At 44.7% G+C, this 21,432-nt stretch overlaps 1 protein-coding gene across 1 annotated transcript; it reads right to left on the bottom strand.

The window, feature by feature from the left end:
- Positions 1–11,891: 11,891 nt before the first annotated feature.
- PRSS58 (serine protease 58) lies at positions 11,892–18,535 on the bottom strand. Its single transcript, XM_010947435.2, has 5 exons — positions 18,496–18,535; positions 16,720–16,858; positions 16,244–16,500; positions 13,081–13,220; positions 11,892–12,357 (listed from the first exon to the last, which is right to left on the bottom strand). The coding sequence occupies exons 1-5, from the start codon at positions 18,533–18,535 to the stop codon at positions 12,208–12,210; spliced, it is 726 nt and encodes a 241-aa protein (XP_010945737.1). The 3' UTR covers positions 11,892–12,207.
- Positions 18,536–21,432: the final 2,897 nt, after the last annotated feature.

Below are 21,432 nucleotides of genomic sequence, written 5' to 3'. Positions count from 1 at the left end.
CACTTCATTTCCAGATGAGGAAACGGAAGCACCAAGGAGAAATACACATAGTGGCTGATCGCCCATCGGTCGGTCGGTGGCAGAGCTAACACGGGAACACAGGGGCCCTGCCCCCAGGACAGTGCTCTTTCTGTTATTTGTTTAGGTCACAGACACCCACAAGGCATGCAGCCCCCTGCCATACACATCCACCATGGCTGGCCCTGGTGGAGGGAGCTGGTGTCATTTGCTGGCTGCTCCTTAGGGAGGGGACCAAAATCTCTAGCATCTGACACAGCTGGTCCAGAGCTGGAAATCGCCTGGTCTGACCCTCAGTGTCCTTCCCGCATTAGACAGACAATGGAGAGGACTGGAAAAATTAACAAGGACATGTGCCTGGAGACATAGAAACTGCACCACACATCTCCACACAGGAATTCAGCTTAAATGAGGATGGACAGAAGCTGGAGCATCTGTTTTTGCCTCCGTTCAGGGCATGCAGATTCTTCTCATTACCTACTGAGCTCATCCAAGCTGGTAAGGACCCAGCGGAGGTTGCCTGCAGCTGCTGGGAGCACCTGAGTAGTCACTGGGGCATGGCGGGGAGGAAACAACTTTCCCAAGGGGGCGATCATAATGCCCAACTCTGAGCAGGGCAGAGAAGGTGGGGAGCTGGGCAGCCGTCTGGAAGGAAGAGGCTTACCTAGGCTGGGACGGGAGCCGGGCCAAGACCAGAAGAGGAGCCCGGGGAGGCACCAACCTTGAGGAACGGGAACCCAGGGAGGAGATAACAGGAGTGTCAGAGCCACTCTGATCCCAATCGCACTTGGGGATTAAGGCGAAGGGAGACGGGACAGCCAGCCCTGTAAACCGAGAAGGGCCCAGCATCTCCTCCTGCAAGCTGCCCTCTGGTCGGAGGGCTGGCCTCGGGGAGAGGCGGGGGCCCAGGAACGAGGTGGGAGCCAGTGATCGCAACTCAGGGCATCTCTGCTCCGGGGCTGACTTTCCAGGGGGCTTTCCCCTACGTCTTCTCCTTCTTCCCTCCAGTCCCAGTTTTCTCCCCTCTCCCAGCCCCCGTGCCTTTCACCATCCAAGCCCCAGAGTGACTCTGTCTCCACAGCAAACTTCAGGATTAAGTGCACGAGGCGAGGACACCTCATCTCAGTGTGGGCATTGCTCTGGTATTCAGGAGGGGTGATTTGGGCAACGCTCCCCAGAGTTCATCTGCCTCTGCGTGACGAGGCTGGGACACTGGGTTAGGCGGCAAAAGTGAATCAGCCGGTGAGATCAGAGCCGCAGTTACCAGAGGAGAAGGGGGTCACAGTCAACTGCACGGTGACGGATGGTGACGGGACTTGCGGTGGGCACTCTAGCGTGTACCGATGTCACCTTACAATGCTGTACATCTGAAACTTACCTGTAGTTAAAAAACCAGATAGTGACCCCTATGACAGGGTATTGGCACTTAAGTTACTTAGTACACAGTATGATCAACATCTTGTGCGCATCTAGATTAGGCACATTTGAAAGAGTATGATACAGACAACGTTAACAAAGTTACTTTAGACACGGAATTGTACAGAATGAAAACCTGTCTGTGTTTTAAAAGTCAAGAACCACATGATTTCAAAGTGAGCGAGCTAAGTGAGTGATAGACTGCACTAGGCGGTCACCAAATGCCATCAGTGACTGTCATCCTTTGCCAGACTCGTGTGAACCCTACTGTCATATGTATTGAAACTTCAGCAGATTGAAAAAAAAACAAAAAAACAAAAAAACAGTGACTCTGAGAGGCAAAAATCCCCGGGACGTCGGGCCACTGCCATGCCCTGACATGCAGACTCCCTGGGGAGCTGGGTCTGCGGCCTCGCCGGGCTCTGATTTCCTTTCTTCATTTATCGAGTGTCTGTGACACCAACTTGAATATAGTGCAGCCCCGGGTCCTGAAATAGTACAGTTTGCTTGCTAAGCCCCTCAGTGTCTCCATAGTGTTGTCTTTAAAATGCTGAAGTTTCCGAGACGGTAGGTGTGGGCCTTTTCAATCTAATTTCTCAGACTATTGGTTTCCAAAACACAAGGCCTCTTATCAGTGTTAAAAAGTTATGAGAACTTGTGGTTTTAATCTCAGCTGATTACTAAATAATAGGAGATAAAAGACCGATAAAAACTACTGTTAATTCTGCCATGCTTTAATTGAATGGGAAATTTCCCATTGCAACACTTACTAAGTACTCAGTCTGTGCCAAGCTCTGTCCTGAGATGTTTTCATGTATTAGTCCACTTGCTTTGATGAAATAGCTTTCATTATATCTCCATTTTACAGATGAAGAAACTGAGGCCCAAGGTCACACTGCCGTGTAGTGGCAACACTGTGAATTGCTGGGAAAATACAACTAAAACCAAAAATCCCTTCCCAACTCAGAAAATCTCTCCAGCAAGGTAGAAGAGTAGGGAAGCAGTTTTATTCTCGCATAAGCACTACATCAGAATGAGATGCACATCACAGGAGTTTTGTTAAGAGATCGCAGAGACAAAAAGAAATCTATGTTTTTCATACAGACCAGTGTATTGAATCCATTACACACATGTTCTCAAGTTAAGCAATGACTCGTCCTCAAACGACAGGACTCCCCAGGCCTGTTCGTTAATCCACAGTTCATGCTGAAGTCACCTGATGTTTGGGGTGTCCATCTGTGTCTGCTCAGTGGCTTTACCAAAGGGAAAGCAAACTGGCCATGTCTTTATGACAGCATCATTTTGCAACTTGGTTTGAAGCGTCTGCTCTCGGCTAAGGCTCTCCTTCCCTGATGTTTATATTCCAAACAGAAGGTTGCAGGTCCTTGAGAAAGACATCCCCGGGTGTTAATGCTGGCAAGAGCTTATTTATCTTTTAATAAGATTTAGGTACATTTCAGAGAGACAGAGAAGGAAGTTAACAAGTTTTCTGAGTAAATGCTCTAAGAAAATGAAGGGGAGGGAGGTCTCTTCTCTTATCGTCAACAGAATTGAGCCTCTTATGTTTAGTTTGTATTTGCTTTTACAGGGGGAAAAACACAGGTCACTGGAGGTGAGTGTCTGAAGCCTACTACCCAGCGTTGCCTTGTAGCAGCCTCTGCGCATATGTGAAGAGACCTTTGCTCAACCTACAAGCATTGCATGGTGGCGCTGAGAAGGTTTGAGGCAGAGATTCAGGGCCACTGTTCAAGGAATCTCCATGAAGCAGCTGAGAGGGTGCAGGGCCAAGGACCTTCACTGAGCCACCCGGTGCCTGTGGGGCGTGGGGATGTGTGTGAGTGCGTGTGGGTGCATAAAAACAGGAAACTCCAGTTTGAGGTTTGAGCCACTTTGAGAAGATGTGAGATGTTGAGTTTCCTGGAAAAGCCACTCCCTTCTGAGTGTGGTGTCAGCCACTAACTGCCACCTTACAGGCCAGGATCTGCCCTCCTGCCTGGCTGGCCCCGTCCCACGGCCCCCTGTCCCGCCGCCCTGCTGGAGAGGGCCTGTGGGGCCAGGGAATGGTCCTGTTTCTCATCCTCTGGGGCTGGGTGCTCATGGCTGCCGTGAGTACAGGTCAGACGTCAGGCAGAGATGGCCACTGGGTGGGTTAAAGCAGGGAAGAGGGACTGGGTCGCTGGGGCACCTGAAGGCACAGAAAGCTTTGCTCTCTGATCCGAGCCTTGCCAAGATCCTCCCCGCACTGCTTCTTGCCCTGAAATTCCTTTTTCTGCAGTCTCCTCTCGGCAGGACTCATGGGATCCCCTTTTCGGGATTTGGCTACAACTAGTTACTTCTGGAGGTGATCACTACCCCCAGGATCTTAGCCTGGCCTGCCTGTGTGTTTCAGACGCCACTGCAAGCTTCGTGGAGCAGAGGCCCCGGTGGGTCCTGGTACCTCGCGGACAGGCTGAAACCCTGCGCTGCATCCTGAGGAATTCCCAGTACCCCTGGATGAGCTGGTACCAACAGGATCTCCAGGGGCAACTACAGATGCTGGCCAGTCTGCGGAGTCCCGGGGATAAGGAGGTCATATCCCTTCCTGGAGCAGATTACCAGGCCACGCGGGTCAATAACACCGAGCTGAGACTACATGTGGCCAATGTCACCCAAGGCAGAACCCTGCTCTGCACCTGCAGTAAAGACACAGTGACACAACCTCTTTAGATGAATGAATAAAAACCACCCCTGGTTCCCAACCACACACCCAGCCTCCTCCTCTGCCCTCAGCCCCTCCTGAGGGAGCCTGCCTCCTCTGCACCCAGACCCTCCTTCTCGCCCTTTACTGAATGCAGACTCTCCCTGCCACGCTGCCCTTCAGAGAACATTCTGCCGAGTTAGCGCAGCGATTGAACCGCAGGCTCTGCAGGGCTCAGGTCTTGCCCTGCCACTCGTGACCTTGGGGAAGACTTAATCTCCCCGAAACGGAGTTTGTGTGTCTGCAAAGTATGGACAGTAACTCTAGCTGACTCAGAAGGCTAGATTATACAACACAATTCAGGTGAGACTTTGAGCATAACTACAGAGGCATGCAGGAAGCACTTAATCAGTGTTAGCTGTTTTCTCCACAGTGTGCACATATAAAAAGTATATTGCTTTTTTAGTGCCAGTAGCAATGCCCAGAGAGGTGCTGGGGAAAAAAAAAAACCTGGAGAAATTCTAGGAACTTAGAAAAGGGGTAGAGTGAATATCTCACTGTGTGGCTCCCACTCATACCCTCTGGAGTAGAAAAGCACACGCTTTTCCAATTAGATCCTCATTCCCACCACGCACCTCCGGCTGAGCTTCTCACACCCCAGGCTCAAGCTGATCTTTTTTCAAAGTAAGATCCTCAGAGAGGGCCTGACCTGCAAGGACCGGGGTCTGGGATCATGGTGGAGGGCTTAGCAAATATTGACCTCAAAGTCGTGGCTCAGAACAGGGTCTAACCTGAGCAAGGCCATACACGGAGTGAGGGCTGAACAAGGAGGCTCAGACCCAGGCGACTGGAGCAGCCGGAGGTGCAGGTGCGTCACGGGGGAGGCCGGATCCTGAGACCCCTGCAGAGATGGGAGATGGGACCGTAGCTGATCCACTCTGCTTCTAGTCGGAGCTTCTCCGTCCCAGACACTGTGGACCAAGTGAGCAGGTAACTGGGGTGCTAGCTGGGAGTGAGCGAATGAGGAGGCATTTCAAAGGTGGCTCAGTCTCTGATGGGGGGTCGTGGTAGTTTGTGGTGCAGAGCGGCTGCCAGCAGCTGCTCAGCGCTTGTGGAGTGAGAAGCTTTGTCCACCAGGGGGCGCCATCTGCCCACAGTTCTCCGTGACCTGCACAGACAGGGCAGGATGGCAACCACAGCAGTTGGTCTTCTCTCAGCCCCTCTCAGGTGCGAAGGCGAACACCTACGCGGCTCCAGAGGGCAAGCACAGGGAGGGGAGGAGGTCGAGAGCCTGGCCCCGAGCCCTCGGGGTGTGTGGGTCCCTGTGCTCTCTCATTTCTCTCGGAAGGGTACTGCTGTTTGAGAGCATCATGGCTGGGTGGTCCTTGGTCAGAGGCCACCAAGAGGCTGTTATGTACAGAGGAGATGGTAGGGCAGCGAGGCCCTGGGCCACAGGCTCTTAAAGGACAGCTGAAGTTCTCTGCTGGCAGCTCTTGAAACAACTCCAGCCAGGCACCTGGTTGGAGTGATGGAAAGGACCATTGCTCTGATGGGCTCCCTTCAGCCTCAGTCCCTGAGTGCTCCCTGGAGACTTCCCGGATGCACTTCTGTTCACTTGGACCATGAACTGCTTTATTGCCATTGCCTGGATCCTTGATTCCATGGTGATTAAGCTCACCCTGCCCCCCAGGCTGGCAGATTGTAGGGGTTCAAACAGTGCTTTTTGCCTGAATGGCTTATGTCATTCCCTGGTTATTCAGATAGGAAAGACCGATCGATGTCAGGTGAGTCTTTTGTCAGGCTGATAAGAGAGATTTATCCATGTCTTTACAAAGTATGTTTAACTTCATTTTCTCTGTCAGTACTTTCGAATGCTCTGTTAGGCGAGTACATACCACTGTTTTTTTTTTATTTTTCTTTTGCTCAAGAGTTTGGATGACTTGCCTGATGTCACATAGCTAATAGTAGTAGAGCCAGGTCTCAAAACAGGAATTCTGATTCTGCATCTAGGGCTCTCAGCACCTCACTATGCTGTCTCTTTGCGTGATGAATATATTACTACTGGGATGAAAGACTTGTCACCAGGCAGGCATCCTTGCCCCCTTCCAGAAAGTCAGTGCGTATAATATTGCTGGTGGTGTCACCAGGAGAGGCTGTTTGGCAGATGTGGTCACAGGGCGCAGGGAAGTCTGCACACCACAGTAGAATGATCACTTCTTGAGTGCCTACTATGTGCTAAATATTATGCTACATGCCTTACATAAGTTACCTTACTTACTCCTAACAATTCATGAAAGTATTATTGGTCCCATTTTAGAGACAGATAAACTAAGGCAAGAGGGTTAATTTACTTGATTACTTGCCAAAGGACACACAGCCAGTAGCAGTTGAGGCTGGGATTAAGTACCAAGTTGGATCCCAACTTCACACTCTTTCAACTACATTAACCCTATGTCGCTCTTTTGGGGATCGAGAAATTAGATGAACTCACAGTGGAGGGGCAGTCAAAGAGTAGGGGCGGGGGCTGGCGAAAACAGGAGGGAGTCAGCTAAGTTGACACCAGACATATTGAAGGGAGGGTGGAGGGGCAGTCAGGCACCCTTCCTTCGACCCAGTGGCCAGTTGAGACATAGCAGCCCAGGGAAACTAAGTACCCGGCAGGCAGTTAGCAGCAGGAAGTTCTGACGGCAGGATGCTGCCTCTTGAGGGTTTCCAGCATCATCTGGGAAGAGTAAGGCAGAGACCTAGGCATACAGGAGCCAAAGAATCAGACAAGGCAGTAAGACAAAGACAGCATTAATGGAAATGTGATAAAAAATGGGGACTTCATTTCAGGAACAGAACAGAAGCCCAGTCAAAAGAACTGGGCTATTAAGGTAGAAAAATGTAATAGCAAGTTTGGTTTGGTGACGAGTCACTTGAGTAAGGAGGATGTTTAAATGCCTCTTAACTAAGGATAGACGTAGCCCCACCTCTTGGGCTGCTGTTGTACATGGGGCTCTAGAGATTACAGATGAGCCAACCAAGTTGATCGAGGTAGCGGTTTGGGGCTACAGAGAACTAGGGACAAGCAAATCCTACATGGGATTTACCAACACTTAAACATTTCTTAAAAAGAAAACAAAGCAGAACAAGATTACGTACTAGGAGAGAGACAGGGGAGACATTTATTTGTCTCTATGGCATATTGGTTCGATCTTGGGCAGAGTAACTACCAGAAGCCCCAGAGTAAGATAATCAAAGTGCCCAGTCCTGTGTGAGCTCTCAAAGGGCCTGGGAGCCCTGACCCTGGGGTTCCTCGCCAGTGTCAGCCCCCGGCCCAGCATCTCCAATCCCCATCTGTAGCTTCCAATGGGCAATGTGATTCTATCCCAATGACTTCAAACCAGGGCCTTTTCCCCACCCTGGTTCCCTATTGAACAGAGCTCATTTCATGGTTTCTCAAATCCTCCTGTCCTTAAAGTAAACACACAAAGGAAGAAATTCTAAGTTAAATTCTAAGAAGTCTTGAAAGTCTCATCAGTGCCGTAGCTGGTGGTCACTTCTGTGCCCAAGAACACGCTCTAGCCTGATCTTCACCTTGTTTCTGTGAGACCCTGGCCTGTGGATACATCCACACTTAGCTTTTGGGGTCATAGCTTTTCAGCCTTGAGAATAATGGTTACAGGGCATATCCCTTTCTTCAAGGGAGCACCAAGCTCTACAAATCCAAATGTGTTGTTGGCAGGGTTTGAGGAGGCTAATAAGTGACACCCCTATTTTCTCCACATAAATTCTGAACAAATTGAGCGAGACGAGCGAGTAAGGCAGAGAGAGAGGGAAATTTCTAGCAATGTTCCTTATAGAACTGATGGAGAATGTAGCTTAGACACATGGCGACGTCAGGATTCCCGCTGCTGCAACGTAGAACTAGAAGGACTTACCCCACCCTTCAGGATACCGAGTGTGGGTGCCGCCAACTTTTCTATGAAAAACACAAGATGCAAGCAAACAAACAGGCCTTGAAGAAGAATCTTGCACGTATCACATTTTCTCCTCCTTCAGTGGCATTTTGGCCCCTGCTAAAGGGCCTCTTACATTTGAATGTAACTCGTTAAAGGAAAATAGACCATGTCAAGTTATTCATTTTACCTGCCTCCCTAAATCTTAAAATGGAAAGGAAAGTTATCTGATGATGTTTGGGGGCCCTTAAGAGGATTCTCTCAAGGGTTCTCCATAAAAATGGGATCCTTAGGAATGAAATGGATAGAACGTTCAAGTTCTTATTTGATTTATATAATCAAAAGACAAACAAACAAACGAACCACGGACAGATTTGGTGATAGCGGGCTGATGTGAGTCAACACGCTGATGTATTACAGCCGCCTCCCTCCGTGACAAGCCTGTTAGTCATGTTAACTGCTGCGATGCCCCCTGGAGGGAAGGGAGCCTGGGGACCCCAGAGAGAGAACTCTGTCCTAACACTGAAAGTCTTCTTTCGAGCTTATAGAAAAGTGACCTGAGTTGGTTAATTAGTAACCTGCTCTCTACAGACAAGAACATAGCTCAAAGTTTTTGAGAGATCCTGGATCTAAGTTAGTATCCATTCGTGACAGTGGGGAAGACGTTGTCAGCGCAATCCTCTGATCAGAGTGGGGCTCATGAAAATTGAGGTATTCATGGATTTTTTTTTTTTTTGCATAAGTCTTCCCTAGAGCAATTCAGTGGGGTCCTGAATTTGTTTCCCTTTTTTTTATGTGTACTGTTTGCAGGGGAGGGGGGCACTTTTTTTTTTTAATCTACAACTGGCAGAATCTCCACAACTGTTAGTCTCTCCCTGGCCTGTGAAGGGAGGGCTTTTGTTGTAGAAAGGGCTGAGAGGGAGTTGATGAGAATTCCCTTGAGTAAATCTAAAACATGAGCACATTGCAGAGATCAGTTCTACCAACACAGACTTGAAATGTGCTGGGTGACAATTTCCCCTGTCAACCCACTCGGTTCTTCAGCGTGGCCCACATCAAAAGCGCGGTGGGGGCTGATGGTGTCTGATTACTGTGTAATCAGACGGTAGTGCCAATTGTATTTGCTCTTCCATATGCAGCCTCCTCATTGGGCAAATAAATATAGTCCTTCTACATTTATGCAATTCTTCATCTAACAAGTGCACTTTTGTACATTGTCTTTGAGAAGCTCAGAATTCATGAGCTTCCCTTTGGCAGAAACAGCAGTCTGTTTTAACCTCCACGCTCAGATGGTCATCATTGCTCTGGCCCCTGTACCCGAATGCAGTCCTTAAGGAGCTTGACAGTCTCAAAGGGTGCTCTACTAGTTGGCTATATTGATGATATCATCTCGAGAGGACTAGATAACAAGAAATGGCAAGTTTCCCAGGTGTCTTGGAAAGACAGATGTGTGGTAATGAGTAGGTGACATAACCAGTAAAAATACAGTCACCTGCTTCTGCGGGAAACTTGTGGGTGTATGTTGGGTTCCTCCACTGAAATGAACTCATTGCTGTATCTTGCACTCCCTACTACTAAGAGTGATGTCTGAAGCCCTCTAAAGTGTATAGATCTCATTAGGATACCATGCTCTGAGTCATTTAATGAATGATGTAGGAAGTTGATCATTTAGGGTGAAATTAAGTCAGGAAAGAGTCTCCAGCTTGGACAAGTGGAAGTGCAACTGGCTCTGTTTCTTGGGTTCGAACTTGGGAGATCCAGTGGTGCGAACAGTATCATCAGCAAACTAAAATGAAGGTTATGGCAAAACCTAATAAAAATTAAAGCAGAGATCCCTAAACTGGGTAGCAAAGTCACGGTAGCTTCTTGGGAAATAGCCCCTAGTTTGCTACAATGGTCTGATGGAGATAAATGCCTGACTCCAGATTACCAGTTGACCATGAACTTGCTCTAGGTGGGGCTAACTCCCTTTGTCATGAACTTGAATGTGCTCATTCCATTCTCAGTTAGAAGCATAAATGGAAGAGAGGTAAATCCGGCCCTGAAGGTTCAAGTAAGTTGCATAAGCAATTGCCCTGGGCAGTTTCCTCAACCCACACTTATGACCTCTAAGAGATTTCTCCCTGAACCATTCACTAGAGGTGAAAAGACTTCACCTTGATTACGCATGACTTTGCTGTATCAGTACCAACTGTGCGTGTACTGCTGTGATGTGAAAACCCCACAGAGGGACACCATGAGGGAAAAAAGAGAATTCTTTTCTCCTCCTTTGAATTCTTCCCAGAAGACACAAGTTCAATCAACATATCTGGTTGCTCTCTCTCCTGAGGTCAAGCTTTATATGCATTTCTTGGGAGTGGCCGCTGGTCTGCCCTGATAGGCACTCGGAAAGAGCAGGGTGTTGGAAATGGGGATAAGCTGTGTGAGGAAGAAATATGTAGTAGGGTTTTTCAGAGTCAGCTCGGAGCAGGAAAATATGCTATCTCATGAGAATTCTCGCTAAAATGCTCACTGCAGAAGACTTAATAATCAGATGCAAAGCTTGTCTATTCTGAAGTCCTTCCTCATTCTTTTGAGTTTTTTAAATGACTCTGTAAACAAAGTGAGCTAGGGGACCAAATGGCTCACAGGCAGGGACTTCTTGCAAAGACCCAATCGGCCAGCGTCATTGACCAGTCTCACCCTTAATGAAATACTGATATGTCACTGTGCCCCAGCTACCCCACCAGCCATGTGGTGGTAGATGAGCTCCTTCCATTCTGGACAGAGTAGCTACTTGTCCTCACTGAACATGACATATTCTAGACTTGGATTTTCTTTCCCTTGCCACCCTCAGTCTTAGCACCACCATCCTTGAATGCCTTATGGATTCCACAAAAATGGAATGTATTTTCCAACCAAGGAAGTTACCTAACAGTGATAGTGGTGACATAGCAGGCTGATGCCCACAGAACTCAGTGACCTTAACATATGCTTCGTCACCTAGAATCAGCTGGCTTTGTAAGATATTGGCATGGCTGACTGAAATTTCAGCACCATTTCAAGATGGGAAACATCTCTAGAGGCTGAGGAGCTCTCTTGCAAAAACCACCTGTTTCTTCTAGAACAAAAAATTCAATTAATAACCTACATGGAAGTGAGGTGCTCACAGTTGCACTTAATAGTCCACACACAATATTGCTTCTCAACCCTGCAAGCTAGGTTTTATTGATGTAGAGATTCTGGAACCCTAGAGAGGATAAGATTTACTGCTGGAACTTCTGCTTCTTGAGAGGAGTTCTCTTCTCCCCTGGCTGGACCGTAAGACTTAAGCAGTCCACTTACAGTGGCCATGGGCAGAGATCTCTAAAACTCATTTTTGGTTTCGTATTTTTGATTCTCAGTCAACTCAAAGGCTACTCCCTACGGAAAACTATCAGTTAAAACTCTCAGGTAGTAACTGGAGCTGCAGAGGTGAGATGAAAAGAGAAGGAAAGAAGAAAAATACAAGAGTGACAACTGGGAGAGAATGGAGTTCCTGGGGCGGCAAGTGTAATAGAAGGGGCACACATGCACGTACTGGGAAATCCATCTTGGACTCCCTGTTTATGTGCTATGTCACAAGCCCCAGCTAACTTTCGTATTAACCTCTCAGAGCTCAAGTCCCTACTGAGAATCCCGCAACGTGAGTGACCAGAATTTGTGTGTCCAGTGCTGAGAGTTGTGTGGGCAAGGGGAAACGAAGTGCCATTCCTCCCAGTCTCTCTCCTTAAACCCTCCCCTCTCACCTGGACTTCGATTTACCTGTTAGCATGAGTAACTCACCAAAAGCACACGCTGTTGAATTCAGTGCAAGAGGTAAGGGTTTGCTGCCCAGAATGGCAATCAAATAGCCTTTTCAATAAGTCAATGATCAGTTTGTTAGAAAGAACACAGTCCCCGGTTTATACATTCCAACTGCCTAAGGGGTATTGAGTTTGCCATCATCGTCACTAGGGGAGGAGGAAGGGCTGTCACATCATATAGTCACAGTGCAGGTGTGTGCCCGTCACCCATTCTGTCTGGCAGAAGTGAGACAGGTGTGCGTGGGGCAACTCAGGAGGCTGTTTAGATTTAATTCTGAGGCTGGACTTGGGGACAGATGGTCATATGGTCTAGAATTCCTGTCATGGGAGCTCAGTTCTTCCGGATGGTATTTTCAATCCAGGACATGTAGTTAAAAATTCTGGTATAGATGCCAACATCGGCTCTCAAGACACATCCATCCGCAAAAGTCAGGATTCCTTGAAGTATGCCATTGCATATTGCTGGGGCCGCTGTGACTTCCTGCCAGGAAAGAGGAAACAGGGTTGTTTTTCTGGCAAAGGACACAATAAAATAGGGAAATTAAAACTAAAAATAGACTTATCATATGATGCAGCAATCCCATTCCTGGGCATATATCCAGAGGAAAATATAACGTGAAAAGACACATGCACCCCAATATTCACAGCAGCACTGTTTACAACAGCCAAGACATGGAAACAAGCCAAATGTCCATCAACAGATGAATGGATAGAGAAGATGTGGTACACACACACACACACACACACACACACACACACACACACACACAGGAATACTATTCAGCCATAAAAAAGAATAAAATAATGCCATTTGCAGCAACATGGTTGGATCTGGAAATTGTCATTCTAAGTGAAATAAGTCAGAAAGGGAAAGAAAAATACCATATATCACTTATATGTGGAATCTAATAAAAAGGACACAAATGAACTTATGTACAAAACAGAAAACAGACTCACAAGCATAGAGAACAAACTTATGGTTACCGCAGAGCAAAGGAGATAGGAAGGGATAAATTAGGAATTCAAAAATTGCACCTCTTGGGGAGTGATGGACATATTAGCTATCTTGATTGTGGTGGTGGTTTCATGGGTGTACACATCTATCACAATTCATCAGATTGTACCTCTGAAATATGTGTAGTTTACTGTACAGGAACCGTACCACAATAAGGGTGTTTAAAAAAAAGACATTGAGAGGCATTACCTTGCAGGGCTGCCTCCTTCCCGGCACAATGCCCACACACATCATACTTTCTCGGATGTTGTACGTTTTATAGGCAGCATGACACTGAGATTGGGAGATTACAGAGATGTTCACATTCTGCAGTGAGTCAGGGTCCTTGTCTACAGGAAAGAAAGGAGTAGAACATTCTTAAGGGTTATGAGTTATGTTTCCTTTCCCTCTTTTTCAACATATTTCTTCTCCTGGCAGAAGAAAAAAGAATTCAGACCCTGAGAGAAATCAGAACTGTGGCCACCAAAACAGTAGGAAATTATCCTGATTAACAGTTTCTCATGATGCTAAGTGTCTATCTCCTTATCAAAGAGATTAAATTCTTGGAAGTTGTATGTAGATATGAGGCACTTCTGCAATGAAATGAAACAAGTTACTTTAAAATTTTCTGGAAATCCAAGCATTTAAAAAGTGTCCTTCGAGTTGGAATTTCTATTTACCCAGTTTAATTTTATTTTACTTTTTCAGCCTTCATGTTTATTATTTGCCCTATGTTTTATATTCAACACTGACTCACTCCTACTTTATTAAATTGAAGTATATCTGACATGTAACTCTATAAATTTAAGGTACACAACGTACTGATTTGACACGTTTAAGTATTATAATATGATTGTCATGGTAGCAATAATTAGCACCTCTATCACGTCACATAATTATCATTTTTTTTACGGTGGGAAAAATTAAGATCTAGACTCTTAGAAAGTTTGATTATAATACAACAATGCTGTGTATATTTACTATACTGCGTCTTTGATCTCCAGAACTTATTTATCTACTAGTTGCCAAGTGTGTACCCTTAAACAATGTTCCTCCTATTTTGAGAGTTTGAAGGAATTTATAGAGCTTATCTAAGCCTAGTTTTTCATTAATCAGACCAAAATATCTAGTATCTTCTAAAAAAAAAAAATCACTCAAAAAGTGATTTTCTTAAATCCATAAAACTAAGATTTATAACTGGGTCTCTTCATTCCTAATTCAAGGTATTTTGTTTATATCAATGGTTTACAAATACTATGAACTATGCAGACCCAAAACAAAATGTTTCCAATCTGCGACAGAATGAGAAAAACAAGAACAGAGTCATATCAATATGTATGTTAGGTGTTCTTGCCAAAGATTCTTCTTTGGGAAAAAGTATTTTGAGATTTCGATTTCTTTTAATGAGAGTGTATTTATTTGAGTGTCTTTAGTTGAAAATAATGTATTAATTCTTTCAAAGAAAATGTTGGAGAGTCTTTGCCTTGTTTTTCAGTTCAGCAATAATTGCATGACTCATCGTTTCTTTGGGGAATCCCTTTTTGGGAAATGCTTACTTAACTGTTTCATGAGCCAGGTGAAAATGAACTGCGCTTTTTTGTAAGTCGCATCTCTTTTTGATTCAAGTTGCACAAGCCAGATGCATCAAACTCACTGCTTAACAGAAGATTTGCCTGTTTCCAAAATTCTAATTGCCTTTCAAAGGACAAAGAATTTCTACTTGTCTAGAGGACTTTATACTGATTGAAATAAGCCAGAGACAGAAAGACAAATGCTGTCTCACTTACATGTAGAATCTAAAAAGGCCAAAGTCATAGAAACAGACAGTAGAATGGTGGCTGTCAAAGGCTAGGGGGATGTAGGGTTGTTATGTAGATCAAAGGGTCCAAACTTTCAGTGGTAAGAGGAGTAAGTTCTGGGGATTTGATGTACAGCATGGTGACTATAGTTCATATTATTGTATTGTGTACTTGAAATTTTCTAAGGGAATAGATCTGAAGTGCTCTCACCACACACACACACGTGAATATGGGAGGACGTGGTGGAGAATTAGCTTGATTGGAACCATCAGGTCACATGTATATGCCTATCAAAGCATGCATAGCTTTTTAGAGCTTAAATATATACAGTATTTATCTGTCAATTGTACCTCAATAAAGCTGTGAAAGAAAGAATGTCTCCTTTTGTGATCTATTCAAGAAAATGTACCCCAGGATCTGAAGGTATTTACCAAAAAGTAGTTTAAAAAGGTCTGAGTAATGGCAGCATTGTTAGGATAAACGTATAGCCACCCCTTGGCTTCTATAAAAAGAATGTAGAGGTGGATGGATGAATATAATCTGACAGGCTTTAAAATTAATCTCCTTTCCATACTATGATGTCTAGTGTGTGATGTATATTAAATATATTCAAACTTACTCATGAGTAAAAATGTATTAATAATTCTTCCTAAAGGATTCTATCATAGTTTTCTTTCTCTTTTTCTAATTGTTTTCTTTTTTAATGAAACTAGATCACTGCTATTTTTCTTATGGTTAATCACCCCCCCCCCACTGTCCCTCCGTCCAGTCCTCAATCCCATCTTGTTTAATAGCTGCAGTAATTAGAATTTACATGAAAACTATGAAATGGGATAGTGGGCAGATGGGCACAAAACCTAGAAAAGAGAGCTGTCTTGCTCAAAGGTTCTTCATGGAATTTGAAACTTGTGACACAGAAGAAAGCTGAAGGAGGACAAGAAATTCAGTAGTTTTGCATTATATAGAGAAGACTTCCGCTGAAAAATAAATAATGATAGCTGTTTTCCAGTTTCCTGAAGAAGTGAGTGCATGTTCATTCTTAGGATGTAACCAGTTAAAAATACTTCAGAAATATTTTCCTTACACTTGTGTTGATCTGTATCATAATTTCACATTAAAAAAAGTTCTGCATGATTTTTAGCACAGTATATGTATTTATCTTTTGTTTAACACATAAGCATCATTTTGTGCTATTTCAAGGCTTTAAGTTTCTTTATTGCCTGGAAAATGGCTTGAAAACCTCTGACAACGTTGGTGCCACATTTTAGAGTTAAGAAAATTGAGGCTCCAAAGGTTAAGTGACCTGCTGTCACACAGCGAATCGAGACCAATACAAAGGTCTTCTTTTCCCTAAAACCACTTCTGTCCTACATGAAAGCAAAGATGCAGAAAGATACAGTGGGGAGGGGGAGGTTGCAGGGCTCTAACAGGGAGGTGCCAGGGAAGGGAAAGGAGATGAAAAGATAAATGAAGAGGTTAGCCCAATGAAGATGAGAGCCTCCTTGGGAGGAACTGCAGAAGCCAGGAGTGCAGAAGGGAGCGATGCGTGTCTGGTTCTGGGAGAAGACACTCACAGAGGTCACACATGTTGTAGGCCCAGGTGGACACCGTGCACACGGTGTTCTCAGCGGCGGGTTCCTTGGGCAGGCTGGCCAGTTTCACGTAGTCATTGAGTTCGATATAGCTTTTCAGCTTGATTAACATGAGGTTATGCTCAATAGAAGTGACTGAGAATTGTGGGTGATGGATCATCTTCTGATAACCAACCACTTGTAGATGTTTTTCTTTTGTATCTGATGGTTTTGTAACCCCCAGTATTAAGAGAAGCTTCCTGGAACAATAGGAATGTTCATGAGAGGACTTTGGGGATGGCTTTTCCACCCTCATGGACCTTTATTAGCTCCTCCCTGAAGCCTTCTCTCTACTACTGAACATCCCCAGAAGGCCTCTCCAATCCCCTGTAATTGGGCGGTGGCCCCAGGCAGGGTTCTGATCTGTGCGCATCCTGAGAACCCAAAGCATAGCGTGGTGTCGGGGACTTCCTACTCACGGTAAGTTGCAGTGTGCAGCTGTGAGCACCCAGAGAGGGTGGATCAGGACGCCAACACAGGGCAAGTAATCAGATTTCAAGAAGACCATGTAAGGAGGGGTGATGGCATCTTTGTAATCTGGATCAAAGTTCAAAGCAACTGGCGAGACAAACATTGACAGGAAATTCTGAGGGTGTTTTTTCTTTAGGTATAATTAGAAAAAACCACAGGAAAATAATTCAGTAGGCTCAAGACCCCCCTAGCCTTCTCTCCAGTACCTTTATCTGTGAGTTGTAAACTGGATTCCTTTGTTCTAAAACAAGAGGAAAATAATAGAAACGTATCTATTGCAAAAGATAAAAAGTGTTTTCCCTTTTAGTTGTCAATAAATAGACTTCAAATTAAAATACAAGTTTCCTTAAATACCTTCCACATTTCAGTGGCCATATGTTAAACTGACTCATGGAGAACACACTATTTTTACCATTTTTAAAATGTTTTGGCCAATCTTATCCCTTTCTCCTGACAATGCGAGGCTGAGTGGTCTAGATGTCATTTAAAGAACAGACCAAATGCTCAGAGTCTGAAAGGGGAGGAGACCATTCATTCCTTCAGCAAGTACATACTGAGCATCTAGTACGTGCCAGGCTCTGTCTTAAGGGCTTGGGCTCCATAGTGAACAAAACAGAGAAATAGCCCCGCTCTCATCCGTTCTAATGAGTGTGTGTATAAATACTATTTATTCAATAGTGAGAAGTACAACACACAGGTAAATGATGTAGTGTGTTTAGATTAGTGCAGGAGATGGGGAAGAAGCAGCGTCAGGTGCGTGTGTGTGGCGGGGGTGTTGTGCAGGATTACATCAGTAGTCAGGATAGACTTCATGGCCAGTGAGAGATGAACAGGGAAAGGAAGATGAGGGTGTTCTATAATCAGGGATCTGGGGAAAGGAATTCCAGGCAGAGAAAGCGGCTGAAGCAAGAGGCCTAAGGCCTGTTTAAGGAGCATCACAGAGGAGCATGTGGTTCGGGAGAAGAGTAGGAAGGGAGGGAGGTCAGAGAGGTGATGCAGGATTTTGTAGGGTTCTGTAGGACGTGGATTTGTCTTCTGAGTGAAACGTGGAAATGCTGCCAGGTTTTTGGTAAAGCAGTGATGATAACTGCCCTCTGGAGAAGTGTTGAGTGTCGGCATGTAAAGCAAAGAGGGATGTTTGGAGAATAATTTGAGAGTCAAGACAAGAGATGGTGTCTTGAGTCACAGTGAGCAGTGGAGGTGGTGAGATGGGATTGGATTTGGGATGTGTTTAAAAGACAGAGCCAACATTTTCCAAACAGATTGAATGTGGGCTGCGAGAGACAGAGGATTTATGAATACCTCCAGTGTTTTTCCTGAGTGACTGGAACCATGCCTGGGCAAGACTGAAACCCTGAGCGCTCTGCTGTGTGCATTAATTGGACCCCTGCTCTCCCCTCTGGACTCCACTTTTCCCTCTGTCATGCCAGCATCATTCCTGTTCTCGACAGGCCCAGAGCCAGGCATAATCTTCCTTAGGAGAGGGTCTGGTGTCGGGTTTCAGAATCCATGCCTCCCCTAGAAGTATACAGACCATCAACCTGAGGTGAGACTGGCAGGCATTGTCACAGGAGGAAGCCTGGTGGGGATGGTGGCAGTGCAAAAGGAGAGCCTCAATCCTGTCCTTGTAGTCTGGAAACTTGCCTCCTGATTTTATCCATCTTTCAAAATTCTGCCAGGATTTCTCTTGGGCAAGTATGGAGGAAAATGGGCAAGATACTCACCAGGCAGGTTCAAGAGAGCCCACAAGAAGATAAACTTCATCATGGTGCCAAAAGCTTTTCAAAAGATGAGGTTCCACTCAGGGTCTCTGGAAAGGATGGCGAGGAAGGAGGGAAAAGGACTAAGTAAGATAAAGTACGAAGGGGTTCTAGGATTGGGAACAATTTGTCATCTGAGTTCTTTCAGTGGCAGAATTCAGTTCCCGAAGAGGTGTCCATCAGTCAGAGTAGGGGGTGGTGCCAGGTGTCAGAGGCACAAAAACAGAGATGCAGTGACTTGGTCCTTGACATCGCAGAGAATGGACCTGAAATCTGGCATTTCACTCTCCCCCTTCAGGAAGAAATGCCTGATGTGAGAGATGTCAGTGCTCACAGTGTTTCCTCCACCCCTGCTTTGTAAAACTCAGAAACCAGGCCCCTCTCTGAACTACATGCAGGATGCTGATCCCTCCCATCTTTGTGATGCTAACCCCCATTTATGTGACAAATGACATTCATCTCCAGTGACCATAACCCTCTGGTGCTGAGCTTGACCCCTCTGCCTAATGCTAGACTCCTCCTTGAGCTATATTGGCCTTTTCCTTCATGTCACTACTCATCCATCTAGTCACTCAGCCAGCCAGCCAGCCAGTGATTGCCATTATGTGTCAGACTTGCGCTAGGACCTGTGTTCACCGTAGAGGATACCCACACGTGAAGACACTGTCCCTGACTTCAAAAAGCTTATAGACCAGTGGGAATGGTAGATACATAAACAGGCAATTACTAAACAAAGTATTCAGACCTAAAGATCTAGGCGTACCACTGTCTAGGGGAAAACATTTACAAAATACCTATCTGTTCAATGATTTGTATCCAAAAGATATAAGGGACTCCTAAAACTCAACAAGAAGAAAACAAACAACCCAATTAAAAAGTGGACCAGAGATCTGAACAGACAGCTTACCAAATGCTCGTGTCTGCTCAAGCTGCCATGACAAAACACCACAGAACAGAAGGCTTAAACACCAGGCATTTTCTCATAGTTCTGGCAGCTTGATGTTCACGATCAAGGTACCAGCATATTCAGTTTCTGGTGAGAACTCTGTTCCTGGCTTGAGCACAGCCTCTCACTGAGTTTTCATGTGGCCTTTCCTCTGTATGTATGTGGAAAGAAAGAGCCAACTCTTCTTTTAATGAGTTCACTAATCCTGTGGTGAGTGGTCCCAACCTTATGACCTCGGTTCACGTAAATTACTTTCATTATCTACCTTATCTCCAAATACAGCCACACTGGGGTTTCAACATATGAATTTTGGCAGGACACAATTCAATCCATAACAACAAAGAAGATATACAGATGGCAAATATCATATGAAGAGATTCCTAACATGTCATGGGGAATTACAGATTAACACAATGTTGAGCTACAGCCACACACCTAGTAGAATGGTGAAAACACCAAATGTTGGCAAAGATAGGGACCAACAAGAATAAGGCACAATGGTATAGCCACTTTGCCAGACAGTTTGGCAGTTTCTTGCAAATGACTTAGCAGCAGCGCTCCTAGGTACTACCCAAATGTGTTGAAAACTTACGTCTGCAAAAAATTTACACATGAATGTTTACAGCAGCTTTATTCGTAGTTGTTAAACCTCAAAAGCAACCAAGATGTCCTTAAATAAGTGAATGATAAACAAAATGTGGTATGGAAAACAGTATAGCAATTCCTCAAAAAATTAAAAATAGAGCTGCCATGTGATCCAGCAATTTCACTTCTGGATATTTACCCGAAATAAATGAAAACACCAGTTCAAAAAGATATGTGCACTCCAGTTGTTCACTGCAGCATTATTTACAATAGCAAGTCATGGAAGCAGCCTAAGTGTCCATCAGTAGACAAATGCATAGAGAAGTTGTGTGTGTGTGCGTGCGCGCGCACACACACACAAACACACACACACAATGGAGTATTACTCAGCCATAAAAAATGATATCTTGCCATCTATGACAACATAGATGGATCTAGATAGCATAATGCTAAGTGAAATAGGTCATATAGAAAGACAGATACCATGATCTCACTTATGTGTGGCACCTAAAAAACAAAACAAATAAAATGAAAACAGACTCATAGATACAGAGAACAAATGAATGTCTTCCAGAGGGGAGGGCAGGGGAGATGGGGTAAACAGGTGCAATGGATTAATTAAGAGGGACAAACCTCCAGTTATATAATGTTATGGGCATGTGATTAACAGCATAAGGAATATGGTCAGTAATATTGTAATGGCTTTGTATGGGGACAGATGATTACTAAAACATATTGTGGTGATCATTTCATAATGCAAATGTCAAATCACTATGCAGTACACCTGAAATTAATGTAAGTGTATGTCAATTCTATTTCATTTTTTTAAGTGTGGTACATCCATAAAATGGAATACTATTCAGGGACTTAAAAAATGAGCTGAGCTATCAAGCGATGAAAGGTGGGGGAATCTTAAACGCATATTACTGAGTGATAGAAGCCAGTCTAAAGTATTATATAGTATATGACTTCAATTTATGACATTTAAAAAAAAGGCAAGCTACACAGACAGTAAAATGATTGGTGGTTGCCAACGTTTGAGGTGAAGGAAGGAGCAGGTGGAGTACAGGGCATCTTTAGGGAAGTGAAATTTTTCTGTGTGAAACTCTGTGGATACGTGACTTCATGCATTTGTCAAAACCCATAGGACTGTGTAACATAAACAGTAAACTCTACTATAAACTATCGACTTCAGTTAATAATAATTTATCAATATTAGTTCATCAGGTGTAATGAATATACCACACCTATGCAAGATGTTTTAAATGAAGAAGTAGATGACTCATTGGTATAATTCAAGCGGTATATGCAGGTGTACTTTGTAAAATTCTTTCAGCTTTGTTGTATGTTCTAAAATTTTCAAAATAAAA

This window comes from Camelus bactrianus, chromosome 7 (genome assembly GCF_048773025.1).
Source record: "Camelus bactrianus isolate YW-2024 breed Bactrian camel chromosome 7, ASM4877302v1, whole genome shotgun sequence".
Lineage (NCBI taxonomy): Eukaryota > Metazoa > Chordata > Mammalia > Artiodactyla > Camelidae > Camelus > Camelus bactrianus.
This window is presented reverse-complemented; position numbering and strand designations above follow the sequence as displayed.

What these genes read in the sequence shown, in the direction of transcription:
- PRSS58 (XM_010947435.2), bottom strand. Translation starts at nt 18,535, where the DNA reads ATGAAGTTTATCTTCTTGTGGGCTCTCTTGAACCTGCCTG. An exon ending in GGCTCTCTTGAACCTGCCTG is followed by an intron (nt 16,859 to 18,495) that starts GTGAGTATCTTG and finishes TTGTCTCGCCAG; the next exon opens with TTGCTTTGAACTTTGATCCA. An exon ending in GCTGCACACTGCAACTTACC is followed by an intron (nt 16,501 to 16,719) that starts GTGAGTAGGAAG and finishes CTATTGTTCCAG; the next exon opens with GAAGCTTCTCTTAATACTGG.